The sequence below is a fragment of the Mandrillus leucophaeus genome, unplaced genomic scaffold (genome assembly GCF_000951045.1).
Source record: "Mandrillus leucophaeus isolate KB7577 unplaced genomic scaffold, Mleu.le_1.0 Scaffold5, whole genome shotgun sequence".
NCBI lineage: Eukaryota > Metazoa > Chordata > Mammalia > Primates > Cercopithecidae > Mandrillus > Mandrillus leucophaeus.
Genome location: NW_012105364.1, coordinates 11678996 through 11697585, shown reverse-complemented (window position 1 = coordinate 11697585; position 18590 = coordinate 11678996). Strand labels below are relative to the sequence as shown.

The 18590-nt window shown below is 36.1% G+C and overlaps 1 protein-coding gene across 1 annotated transcript in view; it reads right to left on the bottom strand.

The window, feature by feature from the left end:
* The window catches only part of WASL (Wiskott-Aldrich syndrome-like), a 66440-nt gene that overhangs the window by 22525 nt on the left and 25325 nt on the right, over positions 1 to 18590 (bottom strand). Inside the window, exons 2-4 of the mRNA XM_011995945.1 lie at positions 4083 to 4217; positions 1442 to 1528; positions 1084 to 1180 (exon numbers count right to left, since the gene is read on the bottom strand). Of these exons, the coding sequence (XP_011851335.1) occupies positions 1084 to 1180; positions 1442 to 1528; positions 4083 to 4217 (319 nt within the window). The remainder of the gene's footprint in view (positions 1 to 1083; positions 1181 to 1441; positions 1529 to 4082; positions 4218 to 18590) is intronic.

Here is an 18590-nt window from a genome sequence, read left to right as displayed (position 1 = left end):
GCAGCAGAAATGGTAAGAAATAGTCAGACAGGACAAATTTTTGAAGGCAGAGCCAATCTGATAGGACTCTGATAGGATTTATGAGGGACCATGGTGAGCCTGAGGGATAAGATGGAACAAATGCCTTTTGCTGAAACAAGGAAGATTAGTAGAAGAATAGGAACAGGTCTGAGTGGGGCTACGGTTCGGGATACAGGACATGGATCAAATATTCTGCTCAGACGTGTTAAGTCTAAAGGCTATTGTGTCACTTAACTTGAGTAGACAGAGTCTGAAGCTCAGGGAAGATGTGTCAGTACTGAAGACAAAACTTTGAGAGTCATCAGCATACAGTTTTTGGAACCATAGGACTGGATGAAAGCACATGTTCATTCTCCTGAAAATGATCTGCTTAAGATGATTTTGGAAAGGTTCCCCTTTCCTAGTCACCCTTCTCCACTTTACAAGAGAAAGGCCTGGTACACTGTTGTCGAACAATAGTTCTATACCAATTAATTTAAAGCTTTATACTATCCTGCATTGTTCTGTAATTGTTTTATATGTGTTACACAATAAACAGGTTCCTTATGGGTTTTATAGTATATAGTATTAGGAACAAAATAGAGAGACAAGGCAATGTTTATAGATCTTGTTAGCAACTCTGCTTATTTGCTTCTAAGTTTACCTAAAGTCTTTGTTTACAAAGTATAAAATACTTTTAAAACTTAACAATGCTATCACAAATGCAAAATTAAAAGACAATACATATGACATTTTATCAACAAAAAACGTTATTGGAATGGGTCCTTCAGTAAATCTAAAAAAAACAGTTCTCAAGAAAAATATTATTTTAAGGTAAAGACCACCAAATTTTTTTGTAAATAGTAAATATTTTAGGTAATAGTTTAGGCTTTGAGGACCACATAATCACTGTCATCACTATTGAACTGTGTTGTGGCAAAAAAGTAGCCAAACACAACATGTAAACCAATGAATATAGCTAAGTTTCAGTAAACTCTTATTTACAAAAACAGAAAGTGGCCCACACTTGTCCCATGAGCATTAGTTTGCTGGTCCAATTTAAGTAATTAAAAAAAGGGTTACCAGATTTCCTTTGTCGGCGGCCCAACAGGTCTGTAACTGCTTTTCGGAACTTTTTTGCTTCTTCTTCATTGGCAAAATTAAGAGCAACTTGACAAGTCTGAAATATTTTCATCATAAAGCAGAAACAACAGAATCATGCTTTATATAACAGCTTTATATCATAAAAACAATGAGCAAAAGAAGTATATTTCTAAAGAATGAAAGGTTAATTTTACTAGCAGATAAGACACTATTTCACCTTCAGCAAAAAAATAAAACAGTAAATTGAATTTGATCTTTCAATAAGGCTCTATAAATAATTTGGATTAGAAAAGGCAAGCAATGAAAAAAGATGGTAATAAAGAAAAATATGACTTACATCTCCAGCAAAGGTATGAAAATATCCTCTAGGACTATTATATACAAAGTTATTGTATAGCTCTTGTTCCCACAATAGTTTCCCATCCTAGAAAAAAGTCAAAAATTAAAATAAGAACTACCAAAACATAATCTCTAGGAATAAAACAAAGCAGATGACTCATATTAAGATAACTGTTTATATTAAAAATAACTTTTACATGCACACATGCAACATATTTATAATACATAAATAGTGTCACATAATCTAATCAGTAATTTCTTAAAACTGTAAACACTGGATAACGTGTCTTTCATAAAACCTACATATCAAGTCAGTTTAATTCAGCTAAGATATAATCTCCCTAGCCAACCATTTCCAAATTCAGTTACTTGGTCAAATACATAACCAGAATAATTACTAGGTCATCAATGTTACATAGAGGGAATAGGATACTTTTGTACATGAACTGATTATCAAAGCACAGTTCTACCAGCAATATTTAGACAATGTACTATCAAACACTGCAGGAATATTTTATGTTCTTTTCCTCAATTTTATAGATGTGGGAGGGTCAAATATACCTTCCTTGTACTGCTCATTAACCATCTTCAAATTCTTAACTTTTGCAGAGTACCTTTCTAATTACATACTGGTATAAGTAGTATTAATCATGATGCAGAAAGAGACTGATAATTAAAATGTATCAAGGTTAAACTATGGATAAGAGTGCCATGATGACTGCCATATCTATTGTCATAGTATAAAAAATAGGTTTAACCTTAATACCAAAGGTGAAGAATCATGAACGTTCAGCAATTGGAAATAAGTGGTTAGAGAAACATAGTCATTGCCCTGTTCAGAAATGCAAGGTTCTACCCAGACCACAATTTAAAAATATGTACAATACACTGTTCACCCATGATAACCACTGCAATGGAATTCCTTTCTTCTTAGTGGAGTACTATGCATAAGCCATTTCTAAATAGTGCTTCTCAACAGTTATGAGAAATATGTCAAAGCACTTGGGGGTTTCTTTCAAATTATGTATGTGTTCCCCACCCTCCAGAATCACTGCCATAGTAAGCCACTGCTAGTGACAGAAGCATGTCATATCTCTCAGCTGTCTTGGAAGCAGACTTTAAGAAGCACTAATTTAGCCCGGGACTGGTGGCTGAGGCCTGTAATTCCAGCACTTTGGGAGCCTGAGGCAGGAGGATCACTTGAGTCCAGGAGTTTGAAACCAGCCTGGGCAAAACAGCAGAACCCATCTCTACAAAAAAATACAAAAATTAGCCAGGTGTGGTGGCATGTGCCTGTAGTCACAGCTACTCAGGAGGCTGAGGTGGGAAGATTGCTTGAGCCAAGGAGATCAAGGTTGCAGTAAGCTGTGCACTCCAGGCTGGTGATAGAGCAAGAGCAAGATCCTGTCTCAAAACAACAACAACAAAAGATGCACCAATTTACCAAATACCATAACTAAGATCTCATTTAAACTCAGTGAAATACTTCAAAACTGACCAAGATGGTTATCTGATTTTACAAATAAAACTGAGACCAGGGGTGTAAAAATCTCTTGACTGTTATCTATCAGGTCATATTAGTGCCCAATAGTTTAGAGGTAGTTTTAGTATTTTGTAATTAAAATCTCATTGCACTTATTGTCACACATAAATATTAACCATGGAGGCTTACTTACAGAAAGGTTTTTAAAAAATAACGGAGACTTCATCTTAGCAAAATGATGTTTTTATGACAACTGTAAGAAATGAATATCTAACAAAGGGTATCCAATCTATAGCAATGTGATTTATGATTGGGAGTGAGGGACATAAAGCTATGAAAATCTGAATATATTCTATCATGAGAAACAATATAAGGAAAAATGAGTAGCAAACAGATTTTTATAGATATTGAAATGTTTTAAACCTGGGCTAAATAATAGTACATACTGAGCTAAAATATTATTTTGTTGTTCCCTGAATAGACTATGTATGCTATTCTATAATGAACAAGATAGAATAAAAGAGTATCATTAAAAAAATACAGAGTGTAGAGAAAGCCCAAGAACCAATAGGCATAATTAAAAAAAAAAAAAAAAAAAGGCTTAATGCATCGTAGCAGTAGAAAGATAAAATAGGAAACTATTCACATTCTGGCTTCAGACATGTTCCCATTTGGTCATGATTTCCATATATCAATATCTAAAAACCAAGCTTCGCTCTTCTAATATCAGTTTATGTACAAATTTAAATATCACATGTAGGATAATCAAATCTAAACTGAATTGTAATTGATATAGAAAACCTAGCCGGGTGCGGTGCCTCACGCCTGTAATCTCAGCACTTTGGGAGGCCGAGGCGGGCGGATCACAAGGTCAGGAGATCGAGACCATCCTGGCTAACACGGTGAAAGCCCGTCTCTACTAAAAATACAAAAAATTAGCCAGGTGTGGTGGTGTGTGCCTGTTGTCCCAGCTACTCGGAGGTTGAGGCAAGAGAATGGTGTGAACCCAGGAGGCGGAGCTTGCAGTGAGCCGAGATGGTGCCACTGCACTCCAGCCTGAGCGACAAAGCGAGACTTCGTCTCAAAAAAAAAAAAAAAAAAAAAGAAAAAGAAAACCTAATCACCTAGTTTAAAGTGAAAGCAAATCAAAGCTCACCTTAATGTCAAATATTCTTAAAAAATAAGATCTCTGTGGATTGTCCTTAACAAGACAAGCAACACCACTGCACTTCTTTGACCACATACAGTTCCGATCTGCTGCATATAACTGCACCACTGCTGAAGACATAGTCTGCAAAATATAAAATTTATAACCATTAGGTTCAAAATAGTATGTAGATGATCACAGCCCCTGCTGACAGCTTGACTGCAGCCACCCAGCTAAGCAGCTCCTAAATTCCTGATTCACAGAAACAAGGAGATAATAAACATGTATTGTTATTTTAAGCCACTAGTTTTTGAAGTGATTTCTTACGTAGTAATAAAGAACTAATATAACACTCACATAACAATAATTACTGAAAACATTTACTGATGCTTAAAATGTGTTAGAAAATGTGTTAATCACTTTTAAATATAGCCTCATTTAATTTTTATTACTATGATAACCTCATTTTATACTTCAGAAACCCGACACTAAAGAGGGTAGTTTGCCCAATACCACACAGCTAAATGGCAGAGCTGAAATTCCAAATCCAGGCAATTTGCGACTTCAAACCTAGCATTCTTATTCCCCCTATTATACAGTTTCCCAGTAAAGTGAACATTTAGGCAATGAAGTAGTAGTAACGGCTAACTTCTATAAAGCAGTTAAGCACTTATCTAGATAAGGACTGAGTCAAACGTGAAAGCAGTATTACCACCCTGGAAGGCAGATTATAATATCTTCTTTCTAAAGTGAGTTTAAGATTTTAAGTGATTTGCAGAAGGGGCCACATAGTTTTAATGCTATACTGAGGATACAAAAAAGATCTGAAAGACTACTGTCTCAATTTTACCAAGGATAGTCCCTAAATAGAACCCTTTCAGATGTATAAGAGGGAAGCCAACTGGTTACATGCAATGGACACTTTAGGGCATTAGGATTTTCCAGTACACCATGTTGCCACCTTCTGTCTCAAGACTGTATCATCAAAAGGTATAAACTAATTTTATCCTAAGTTAAGTTTATTTTATAACTAGAATGTAACTATTCAACCTTCAGTTACTATGAAAGTGATACATATATATACTGATAAACCACTTACAAATCCTCTGAAAGCTGTAATTATGTTTTCTGATCCAGTAATTTCACTTCTAAACTAAAAATTAAGAAAATCATTTAGAATATACTTTGCATTTTAATGTAAATATAAAAATAAAGTATTTCACATAAATATGTATTTTTTTAAAGAGGAAGAACTGAAATAACCTAAAATAGGAGCTGATTAAGTAATTATGGTATCTTAGTTCAATGGAATTGGGCTCTGTAATAAAAAATAGACTACATTAAGATTTGGAGATACGCTGTTTAAGGTTTACTTAACTATGCCTGAGGGGTGCCGCCCTCTTTTGGTAAGAGGAATTCTAAAGAACAATTGTATGCACAAACCTTTTATAACTGGATACTAAAGTCAGAAATGTAAGATCAGTATACTGTGAGGATCAAAAGTCCATAAAGACTTGCTCATATAACAATGTTCAATGTTATGTTTATTATTATTATTATTATTATACTTTAAGTTCTAGGGTACATGTGCATAACGTGCAGGTTTGTTACATATGTATATTTGTGCCATGATGGTGTGCTACACCCATCAACTCGTCAGCACCCATCAACTCGTCATTTACATCAGGTATAACTCCCAATGCAATCCCTCCCCCCTCCCCTCAATGTTATGTTTTTAACATTACAGACCAAACTCAACCTTGAACTTCACACACAGTACTGAGCAGGACACAAAGGAACAGAAAAATTTCTGCAAGAGTCATTAAAAATTACGATAACTTAAAAACAAAAAATGTGTATACTGGGACACTGGGTTTCAAAGAGAAGACTGAAGAATGTGGGACATTTTTTGGCCTGCTCAAAACACACTTGTGTTTGCAAGTGTATAATCTCAGGATGACAGCGTCATAGGCATCCTGCTGCCAGCACTGAAAACTTCAGAAAAATGGGTCTTGCATACACTATCTAAAGGTATCAAATACCAGGCTGAATAATTCAAAAATCAAATAAGCAAATTTGTTAGTTCTAAGGAGAATTCATTAGTCTTTTTTAGTATGGTACTATCAAAAGACATTCATTTCTAAAAAGGAAAGCAATTAGGAAATTAGATGTACCAAAATGAAGATCTAAAAATCTCCCTACTTTTTACCAGAAATCAAGAAGCAACAGCTCACCAAAAAAAAAAGAAAAAAAAAAAAAGTTATTCAATAGGGTCTGAAATTCCATTACGAAAATCCCCTTGCTAGCCAAAGGACTAAATATTCATGATGTTATAAATATTCATCTTGTAAAACACCACGCGGCTATATATGTGAACTTTAAAGAACAAAACAAAACAAAAAAACCCAAACTAAAAAACATTTAAACTTTTAGATAAATTTAATTCTTAAAACACCTGCTTAAGAAATAAAGACTAACAATGCTATAATTTTTCACAGACAGGATATTGCATTATAAACATTAAAACTAAAAAAAAAACAACTATTCGAAAGCAATTTTCAGTAACTGGATTTTCAAATATTTGCTACACTCTTATTATCAGTCTAAGTGTCTATTTCATTAATTCTTACCTTCAGTCTGAAAATGACACACCACAGTACCTTGTAAAGCCTTTTCTAATTCAGAATAATTAGAGTGAATATGAGAATAACTAGCATACATTTAATACAGTATATTAATGCTAGACAATATAAAAATAATAATCCCCACACTCTAGATTGACAGTGACTTAATTAAGTTTTTAAAGACATTCCTTCCATTCCTTTAGGTAATTACAATGAATCAATTCCATTCCTTCTTGTCTTTTGTAATTAAGAAGATATTAATGAAAAACAACCTAACAACAAGTGCTTAGGAAGGAAAATCTATTTCTTATTACCCTAATAATGTTAAGGTTAAAATCTGCTAATTAAAAGGAAAAAAAGTACTGTATCAACTTTGGTAGAAACAGAACCTGTCGTCTCTTGTGTATTCCTGATATTTCAGTACTGAATAACTGTAATAACATATTCATTCTTAGAACTTTGATGATCAAGGGCAGGAAGAATATGGGGGATGTATTCTAGGAAGTGAATTCCCTCCCACTGTCCTTCTGCCTGGCACTTCCACCTCTTTTGAGGTTGACTCTGCAACAGTCTACTTGAAGTATTTCTCTGATTCCTTAGGTTGAAATGACTTTTTTTGGGGGGGCACATTTCTGAAGTACTTGTTTGTGTACCTTGTGTTACTGTTATTCCACTGGTCTTATTCTAAATCAGAATAATTTTCTGTACTGATTTCTTAACCACTAAAAAGACTGCAATTCCCATAAGCACTTAAATTAGTTCTGCAAGCTTATACTTCCACTCCACCTATACTTTGTCCCCAAGTGAACAAGTATTTGTTAAAAACTACATGTTCTGATTTTGATAATAATACTACAGTAATAAGAGAATGACTCTGATTTTAGGATATGTAAGCCTGAAATATTATAAAGAGGCATTATGTCTGCAACTTATTCTCAGGTTATTCAGAAAAAAAATAACATGCATGTATACACACATAGAAAAAAAACATGGTAAATGTAATAAACATTTGGCAAATCTGGATGAAGGATATATAGAAGCTCTTTGTACTGTATCTGAAAGTATGAAATTATTTCTAACTTTAACAAGCACAAATGATTTATTAAAATGTATGACTCTTAGCTCTCTTTCACAACCACAGCAATCCTGAGAAGGTGATCCTCTCCCCAGAGCCATTACTACCTCTATATATGTTAGCCACTGCTGCAATGGCCCAAAACTAAGAAAACTCCCACTTCCTCCTATTCCCTCTATATGTATACCAACTTTCTTGAATGTTCTATCCGAGTAAGACTTAAACCACAAACATTCAGCATTTCTACTGTTTAAATTCCTTTCACATTTTCAGAACAACCACATTATGTAACAGGTCAGAATAAGAATTTTAGATCAGGAAAATAGGTATTTCTTTGACTAAAGAATCAGCTAGACAAGGAAAAGACTAGAAAATACTACGAGTCACAGGGATCCTTGAGTTTAGCCATCAACTGCCTACAATAAACACTAAGATGACTTAACACTGAATAACTGTCTACAATTACTTTAATAATCTAATACATATACAATGTTGTTAAAGAAAATATTCAAAAATATTTTCTCTTTTTCTTTTTGAGACAAGGTCTTGCTCTGTTACCCATGCAGGAGTGCACTGGTGAGTGAAATTGCTCACCACAGCATCAAGCCCCTAGGTTCAAGTGATCCTCCTACCTCACCCAGTCTTCTGAGTAGCTGGGACTACCAGCACACACCACCATGAATGGCCAATTTTCTAATTTTTTTGTAGAGATGCGGTCTAACTATGTTGTGCAGGCTAGTCTCGAACTCCTCACCTCAAGTGATCCTCCTACCTTGGCCTCCTAAAGTGTTGGGATTACAGATGTGAGCCACTGGGTCTGGCCAAAAATATTTTTTCAATAAATATTCAAAATACACTAAATGTGGGGGGAAAATCATATGACTTAACAAAATAAAGCATTTTCTATGATCATGTTGGCCCAGATTAGCAGTCAAATACTCCAACTTTTATATGTACGCATGCATCCTAATGTGTATTTGGCCTCAAATGTCTGAAAACTAACATTGGAAAATCCATTCTAAGTTTTCTCATTATATAAAAGCTAAGATTTAAACACATTCCTAGATGTTCTGATGATATATTTAAATGAAATGACCTATTATTACTCTGAATATACAATTGGCCCTTGAACAACACAGGTTTGAACTGTGTGGGTCCACTTACATGCAGGTCTTTTTCACTAAATAGTCAGGACTCCATATTACAGGGTTCTGCATCCACAACCAAATGTCGATTGAAAAATATGGTTATTAGCATGATGAGACACACACAAAACAGGCGGGCAGACTTTTCACATGGGTGGGTTCTGAAGGACCTCAGTATGTGTGAACTTTGGTATCCGTAGGTGGTCCTAGAACCAATCCCCCACGGATACTAGGAGATGACTGTAAAATTTTAATCTACACATTATAAAAAGTAGTATAAAAGTAAAAAAATGCAAAGAATTTAGTTGAATTCTTATAGTTTATTATGCAGTGATCTCACGAAGCAATGCTCTAAATAATTAAAGTAGCAACACCTGTTATATGCCCACCTCAAAAACCCAATACTGAAATAATAAATTAAAAAAAAAAATGTATCTGGCAGGGAACAACAACTGAGTGGTATCAGTAAGAACTATCCAGGAAAAGAAAACATAAAAATTCACTTTGGAGAGAAGGGATCTTATCACCTGGTAATTTCTACAATGAGAAGTAACCAGAAAAGAAAAGAGAAAACAAAAACAGTACAGAATTTATAAAGAATATGGCAATGACAAAAGACTCCACAAGAAATAATTTTTTAAAAAAGCAAAGCTGGAAGAATGAAGGAGGAAAACCACAAAAGCAAAAAGTAACCAACAGAATCTCAACAGTGAAGAAAAATGGAGCCAGATAAAAAGAGCTGCTATCTCAGGGACCAAACACAAAGAGTCTTTTAGATCTTAGCAGCTTTTCAAAAAAATTTCTAAGCCAGACATATTGGTTCACCAAATGTTTATGAAGAACCTACTATGTCCAAAGGACTGGGATAACTGGGGGTAAGGACAGGAATGAAAATGAGAGCAAATACAAAAATGAATTAGACAGGGTCCTCATAAAACATCTAGTTAATGGGAAGACTGCCATTAGTAACTATTAAAATGCTACTAGGAAAAATTAATATGCAAGAAAAATTAAAATCTAACTAGTGTAGGAAGGCTTCCCTGAGGTGATATCTTACCTGAAGAATGAAAAAGGGTGAGTTAAGTGAACAAAGGGTTGGTGGGGGGCAACTATGGAGGAAATGGCATTCTAATCAGACTCATCAAAAAACATCCTACCATAGGATAGTTTGGTGAACTGTGTGGAGTACGGAATAAGAAAGAGAAGAGTGGCATGGAATGAAGACACAGATTTAATGTTAAAGTAATACAAAACACAGCTCAATTCTGTGATTTAAAGAGATAAACAGCCACATATGGTTTGGAAACTTTGACTGGAGATTTGGTATAGTAGCACATCATTCCTGTAATGGCCCTTGATTCAAGTTCTTATATATTCTCTTCCTCCACTTATGCTGGATTTATCTATGTGACTTGTTTTGACCAAAAAGACACTGGTAAATGGAAGGAGAAGTGGGAATACTTGTACCCTATAGCCTTGCCCTTTTGGAAGAGCTGCCCTAAAACCTGGAATCAGAAAGACCACATGGAGTGCAAGGCCCTAGCTCATTTCAACTGTCCTTTCTGAGCCCAGTCCCTATATTCTGGTGACAATAGTCACCAGCAGACCAATCACTCAATCTATAGAATGAGAAATATGTTGATACTGCTATTAAGTCACAAAGTCATTAGGTGGTTTGTTTGCAACAACAGATAACAGATGTAGGGGATTGTTTTAATATACTAAAAGACATATTACCTATAAGAAATGGCTCTACATCTTCCTCCATTCCATTTCTACCAGTATAGTTAGGACAAATTTTTGGTTACAAATCATAAAAGTTTTAGACCTCCCTTCACTATCAGTGCACATTCCTGTTTGGAACCATTTAAAAAATAACTTAATATACAAAAGCCATATGGAAAGGTGTGTGCTAGACAGCAGGCTTAGGTCATTCACAATCACACACCAATCTTATATACTGCCTATGATTTAAATTCATACATCCAGAAAATTGCAAATTATTATGTGGCATAGACCTCTAGCATTACCAGTAAACAATCAAAATTAGATATTAAAACTAAAAATGGCAAGTCTTACTGTATTCTCCTTAACTTTCTACTACTGGAAGGATAATCATATATAGATAAAGGTGAGAGGAATGCTGATCTCATTATAGACTGGGTTATATTTGCAAACAGGTGAGGACACTGTGTTAAAGGGTAGCTCATAGGTGTGGCTGATTCTCTTCTGCCCTACTCTGTAACTTAAGTGGATCTACTTAAAAGGAGTTTTTCCTCTCTCTTTTCTTCTGTCTCCTTTTCCTTCTGTTTCTTGCAAATTCAGTTGGATTACAGTAAAACTTGAAATTTGGTTCTGGATTTTCAGGGAATGAAGTTGGAAAGGAGGTACCCTAGGAGTCCCAGCTCACCAATTAAGTTTTTTTTAATTTTAATTTTTTTTTAGATGGAGGCTCACGCTGTCACCCAGGGTGGAGGAGTGCAATAGCATGATTTTGGCTCACTATAACCTCCGCCTCCCAGGTTCAAGAGATTCTCCCACCTCAGCCGCCCAAGTAGCTGGGATTACAGGAACCCAGCATCATGTCCAGCTAATTTTTGTATTTTTGTAGAGATGGGGTTTCAGCATGCTGGCCAGGCTGGTCTTGAACTCCTGACCTCAGGCAATCCGCTTGCCTCACCCTCCCAAAGTGCTGGGATTACAGGCATGAGCCACTGTGCCCGGCCCAAAGTTTAGCATTACTAGTGGAGTCCCAAGTCCTGATAATAAGGGGAAAAAATAGAGAAAGAATACAGGAAGGGAGGGAGAGTGCGACTGCAGGATAGAGAGAGAAAGAGGGAAAGAGAGAGAGGGAGAGAGACAGAGGGAGGCAGGAAGGAAGGGGGAGAGAAAGATTTTTGTTTTTTAACTTTGCTACTACTCTTCTGTGGGAACAGTTTGGGATGAGAGGGTGAAAAGTAGTTACTGCAGTTGCTGGTGTGATGTGGGTGTTCCTGAACGCTAGAGCCAAATAGCACTTAATACCATTTCATCATATATTTTATCAATCACATAATTTAATCCCCTCATTTTACAGATGAGCTCAATCTATTTGTCAGAGGTCATATATTATACAGCTTTGGATGCATTTCCCAATCAGCTGCTAATTCTATACTCAACATATACTACATAATCAGTGATTCATCCCAATTCCTAATTTGTCATATTTTTGCCCTATGCCAGCTAAATGGTCCTCCAAGAATGATATATCCTTAATATAGTTGTATTCCTCTAACGTTCCCTTTTGGTTTGTTTTTTCACCTTAATTTTGGGGCAGGGAAAACGGCAGGGAGGGAGAGCTTGTGTTAGTGGTTGTAGAAAGTAAAGGACTGCTGATGCATGAGAAAAAAAGGTGTTTATGAAGGGAAAATCTCCAAACAGACATTAAGTTGTTTGTCCTGGGGAAAAGAGGTGAACTTACGATAAAGCTAATTAAGTTTAAGTTTCAGGATATTTTACTTGGTAGAGTCCCTTACAAGGCTTGGATTACTCTCCTTTTGGACACAGGACCAGCATCAACTGTAGCCTCATGCCTAGGGGCTCCTCTTTAACTATTCCTGAAGATGATCGTGGTACTTAAATCAAGGATGCACTATCTCTGTATCTTCCCAGCTCCTAGCAGTGATGCCCCGTCCCTCTTGGACCACATAATGCATCCAGACTCAATCTTTAACCCAAAGATTTGCATGAGTGTTGCCCAGCTCCTGCTGGGTGTGACATACTATGATCCAACTACATGGACACTTCTGGGGTCAGGGGCAGTGGTCCAAATAAAGGAGATATAAAGTTCTCCCCAGGCAAGAAACACATTTTACATAAAGGGAAGTAAATTACAGATGTGCTATTACATTACTAGTAACTGGTTTCAAAACTTTTTTTTTCAGCTTCACAACTATCAGTAGGAAATAAATTTTGAGCAAATATGTTAGAGCAGGGGTCTTTTTCTGTAAAAAGCCAGGTATTTAATACTTTAGGCTTTGTGGACCATATGATCTCTTTCAACTCATCCATTGTTGCACACAAACGCAGCCATAGATAATATGGAGATGACTGTGCTACAAAAAACTTTATCTATAAAAACAAGCAAGCTGAATTTGGTCCATGGTTGGTACTCTGTCAAGCCTTGTGCAAGAGGAAAAGATTCTTCCTATAGAAAATATAAAACTGTCATGTAAAGAAGAGTTGAATGAATATATGGCCACAATAGGTAGAAAAAAAAGTACCAAAGAGGTATAATATATTGGGCTGTTAATTAATAGTAAACACAGTAAGTTAAAATAACAATAAGCTATTTGTCTACATTTTGTGAAGTTTATGGCATTTATTTGTTGTGATCTTTTCTCACACCAAATAAACACTCACTTTTATACTTAATTTTGGATTATTTTCTTAAGGAGAGCCCCTCCAAATTATAAGCTTCAGGCCTCAAAACCTGGATTAGCCTTGCTTGGGGTGAGAAAATGATGCATCAATCAGAACAACAGAATTTTGTATATGAAGAAAGCAAACAACTAAGCCAATATATTCATTTTGCCAAACTACACTTAATGAAACAACTTTTGAACATATAGTGATCTTATCCACTTAAGAAAACTAAAGCCAAGCAACTTCAAAAAAACACAAAAACACTAAGATAGGTGGGTAATGACAATGAGTGTATGTGGAAGGAGGAGAGTCTTCTATATTCAATGTTTTAAGAATCCTTCATATAACATTACTATTATTATTTTTTAAGAGATAGGGTCTCACTATGTGGTCCAAGCTGGTCTCCAGCTCCTAGCCTCAAGTGATCCTCCTGCAATGATCTCCGAAAGTGCTGCGATTACAGGCATACCACCATGTCCAGTCCCATTTTTAACAGATGATTACATAACATTTGCTTAAATGCTTGCTGTAATGGGGTACTCACAACCTGAGGGAAAAACTGTCTTATTGTTTTAGCAGTAAGAACATCTGACTGTTAGAAAATTTTAAACACTTAATCGAAACCTGTTTTCCTGGCAATTGCCACCCATAGGTTTTGAATTTTTTTTCTATCATTCAAGCATCTGTTCAGCATTTGTTATGTGGCAGGCATAATGCTAGGTACTGTAGCTACAATAATGCAAAAAACTTGAAGGTATATACCGCGTCCTCCAGTTACAGCATACTTATTTCTGTGTAGTGGCAGCAATATTTTCACTTCCACAGCAATGTTCCACTAAAACTCTACTTGTCACATCATCTCTTTTAAGGTAAAATTTATTTTGATCACACCTCATCTGACCTTGTTTTTATGAATCCCTTTAGTAGTTTGGTCACCCTTGTTAAAATGAAGTCAATATTTTACATGTGGTCTGATCAGTGCAAAATACTGGTGAAATAATGCTTCTGATCATAAAAAGAAACGTGCAGCCTCATTGTCATCTACCACATCATATGCTGAAGTCACATGGGACTGTCTTAGAAGTCATTACCCTGTCTCATATCCTGATCCTTTATGTCGAAATCCAGGCTCCCAAAAGTGAAGTACCCTCTCTGACTCTCCTTTTACTTGGTCACTGTTCAAACTTCAGCTATGATGTTGCCCATGGGAACTGTGAAGTCCTAATTTGGGAGGGGAGTCAAGCTGGCAAGATGACCCAGGGAAAGCAAAAAGAGAAAGCAGATAAGCTGTAAGTCTGCCTTTCTTCATGGTCTAGGACACACAGTCCTTCTGCACAAATAACTCACGATCTTCCTGAGCTCAGCTATTAGCAGACCCTTGGCTGATAGAAATTAGCTCACTGCAACCTTGTTATCAGTACCACACAAAGCCCTCTTCAGTACAGAGCATAAGCACCATTCTATAAAATCTCCAGCAAGCCTTTGTATCCTGGCAGTCAGCTCCTCTCTTGCCTGTCTGTTGCACCCTTGCAACATATTTTCATACTGTCTCTAAGAAATCTGCCTTTCTATACCTACAACTGTCTTGCTAAATTCTTTTTACCCCCAGATAGTCACTAGCCACTGCTCACCTGTGACAAGAACCTCCCAGTCCACCTTTCCCTCAGTACGGGTTCCCATAGTGCCTAGGAACCTTCACTATACCAGTTACTGTATTATAATCTGTTCACTTAGGTCTTCTCAGCAGACTGTCAACTCCTTGAAGATAGGGCCCTGAATTATTTCTATATTCACCTAGCACAAAATATATGGTTACCCCAAAACCCGTTTCCCAACAACCAGTTTATAAGAATTAAAATCAGTTCAGTTACGTGTTTGATCTATTTAACTAAACCAGGGTAAAAAGGTAACACACTTTACAATGACTTCTATCAAAATCATTATTTTAAATCATTAATTCAAATCTTCAGAATCTTAAAATTATCCAAAATTACTGGAATTTTTTTGGTCATCAAGAAAAATACCCAATTATTAAATAAAGCACAGTTTAGCGATACAAATAGGATACCAATACAGCTGCAAAAAACAAAAACAAACAAACCAAAACAACCAAGTTGTTCTTCAAGTAATGATAAGATGAACAAGATACACTGGTATCTGAATAAAAGGCAAGATGTAAAAGGAAGGGTAGCACATACTAACATCTGTACACAATACCACAAACAAGAATAAATAACTTACATTTGCCTATGTATGCACAGAACCTTCTGAAAAAGAGACAAAACTAGTAACAGTTGTTTAGACATTCTGTGTGTGGGCATGTATTTTGTCAGAGAACAAATGACTAGGCAAATGAAGGACTGGATAAATGAGAAACATCACTTTCTTTTCACACTGTGGGATTTTTCTTTTTTTTTTTTTTTTTGAGATGGAGTCTTGCTCTGTCACCCAGGCTGGAGTGCAGTGGCACAATCTTGGCTCACTGCAAGCTCCGCCTCCCAGGTTCACACCATTCTCCTGCCTCAGCCTCCCGGTAGCTGGGACTACAGACGCTTGCACACTGTGGGATTTTTAAACCATGTGGATATTTTAGCTTTCCAAAAATTAAAAATTGATTTTAAAAAAATACACGTAAAAAAAGACACTCAAATCACAATATGGTGCAAGTCTGAAACAACAACAACCACAACAAAATCACCTTTCTGACCTAGAAACAGTAACCTAGGAAGAATTTTGAGTAGCTCTTTAGCTTCCCCCTAAAAAATTAAACATAAACATTGCTGAATAACATACTATAGGGCCTACAGGGACTTAAAGTAATAAAAAGCAAACTTTGGCTACAATAGGGAGATAGCCGGTCTATAATGAAGGACAAAGTCTTTGATTTCTTTTACAAACTTGCAGACTTTCAAACTCTTAAACATGATTAATAAAAATAAGCAAATTAAAAATTTTTGTCTTCCATATTTGTTATTCTATATTCAGCAATTCAATGATCTAATAAGCATTTAAGGACAGTCACAGGGATGTACATATATTTTATAGAAATTAGCACTTTTGGTTTGTTTGACTTTGACATGTACAATCAAGGTGGGCAAAAAACATACAAAGGGTAGGTTAATTTGCGAGACATTTTATTTAAATATGAGCTTTTGAAGGCATGAAGTAAAGGTAAGGAACTTTGTAACAAGTAACAGTTTAAATTCGACATACAACCTAAGAACTTAGACTACAACATTTGAGATACTCCTGTACATTATATACCACAGCTAGATGCCTTCCCCACCAAAAAACAAACAGACAACAACAACAACAACAAAAAACCCACTGAAGAACCCAAAAACCTTTCTCAAGTTTTGTTTTTAAGATATACATTGTATTCACAATTTAAGAGACTTAAGGCTGGGTATGGTGGCTCACATCTGTAATTTCAGCACTTTGGGAGGCCAAAGAGAGTGGATCACCTGAGGACCACCCTGTCCAACATGATGAAACCCCGTCTCTACTAAAAATACAAAATTTGGCAAGGTGAGGTGGTGGGCACCTGTAGTCCCAGTCCCAGCTACTCAGGAAGATGAGGCAGGAGAAATGCTTGAACCCAGAAGACAGAGGTTGCAGTCAGCTGAGATTGAGAATTAATAACTTAAATGTTCTCTATTTTTTAGAATGTATAAATTAATTGGGAATGATTTCACTTTGAGTCCACACAGATCTTTTACACTGTTACTGTCCTCTCTAGGTAAGTTCCAAAGCTGGGTGGCTTGCGGGGCAGGGGCAGGCGGGAGGGTACCGTTAGTTTCTGGACTCATCTTGCTTTTGCTCTCTGGAGCTGTACTGTTTAATAAGGTCACCACTAGCCACAAATGGCTATTCAAATAAAAGTTAAAAATGTAGTCTCTCAGTCACACCTGATACATTTCAAGTGTGCAATAATCAGATGTCTACCATATTGGACAGCATCATAAAAAGTTATATTGGACAATAATGCTCTGGGAAGTCCTAGGGATAATCTTACGCAAATAACTTATTAGAACAAGATATGGAATTTATAAGGTCAAGAGAAGGTCAAAGCTGGAATAACTACACAAAGGAATGTTCCTAATAAAAATAATTTTAAAAATCATATTTACTCATAAAATGCCTCACTAACCTAGAGACTAAATCTGAACAGAGCATTAATTCAATTAACAATTATTTATCATCTTAATCATCTTAGATGATTAAGAGAAGGTCTCTGTCTCCAAGATGTTAATAACCTAGAAAAGGAGATATGTTTAGAAAAATAATTGTAGGCTGGGCATGGTGGCTCACACCTGTAATCTTAGCACATTGGGAGGCTGACGCAGGTGGATCACTCAAGGCCAGGAGTTCAACACCAGCATGGACAACATGGCGAAACCCCGCGCCTCTATTAAAAATACAAAAATTAGCCAGGCGTGGTGGTGGGCGGCTGTAATCCCAGAGGCATGAGAATCTCTTAAACCTGGGAAGCAGACGTTGCAGTGAGCCAAGATCGCCACTGCACTCCAGCCTGGGTGACAGAGGGATACTGTGTCTCAAAAAATATAACGAAAATAATAATAATTATAACAAAGTATGATATAAGTATGAAAGCAAGAATAGACGTGTTCTGGGAAGGCTAAGAAGGGAGCCCTGAATTCTAACTGGACACAAGTGAGGGCAAAGCATCAGGAATGTTCCAGGGGAGAACAGTGTTACGACTTAAAGCACAGACTCCGGGATAGATCCCACCACTTATTAGCAATGTGGATTTAAGCAATTACTAAATTACCCTATTTCTGTTTTCCCATCTATAAAATGGAACTAACTTTAGTTAACACATGTAAAGTTCCTTATTACAGGGTTAATACACATAAAGTACTTAAAACATTGGCATTGTATGCATTATTAAATGCTAATTATGATATTCATATTATCAGATGCATCAGTTGTGACATTTCTAATCAGATCATTTTAAGGCTCTATTACTAACCAACAGAAGTTAGTAATGAAAAGACTAATACTTCTTTTATTTTCAGTATGTTGGTCAATTAAAGAGAATCCAAAAAAAGCCCAGGCTTCCAAAAATAAGAAAGATAATATTCATACCTTTACTATGTGCAAATCTTAGATTGTAGCTGTAACTAAAAAAGCACTTCAGTACAGTAGAGTAAACATTTTGAACAATGGCATCTAAAGCAAGTTTAGGTCAGTGAGAAACCAAATTAATCATCATGCAGTGTATTTTAATGGGATTTTTGCTGGCTTG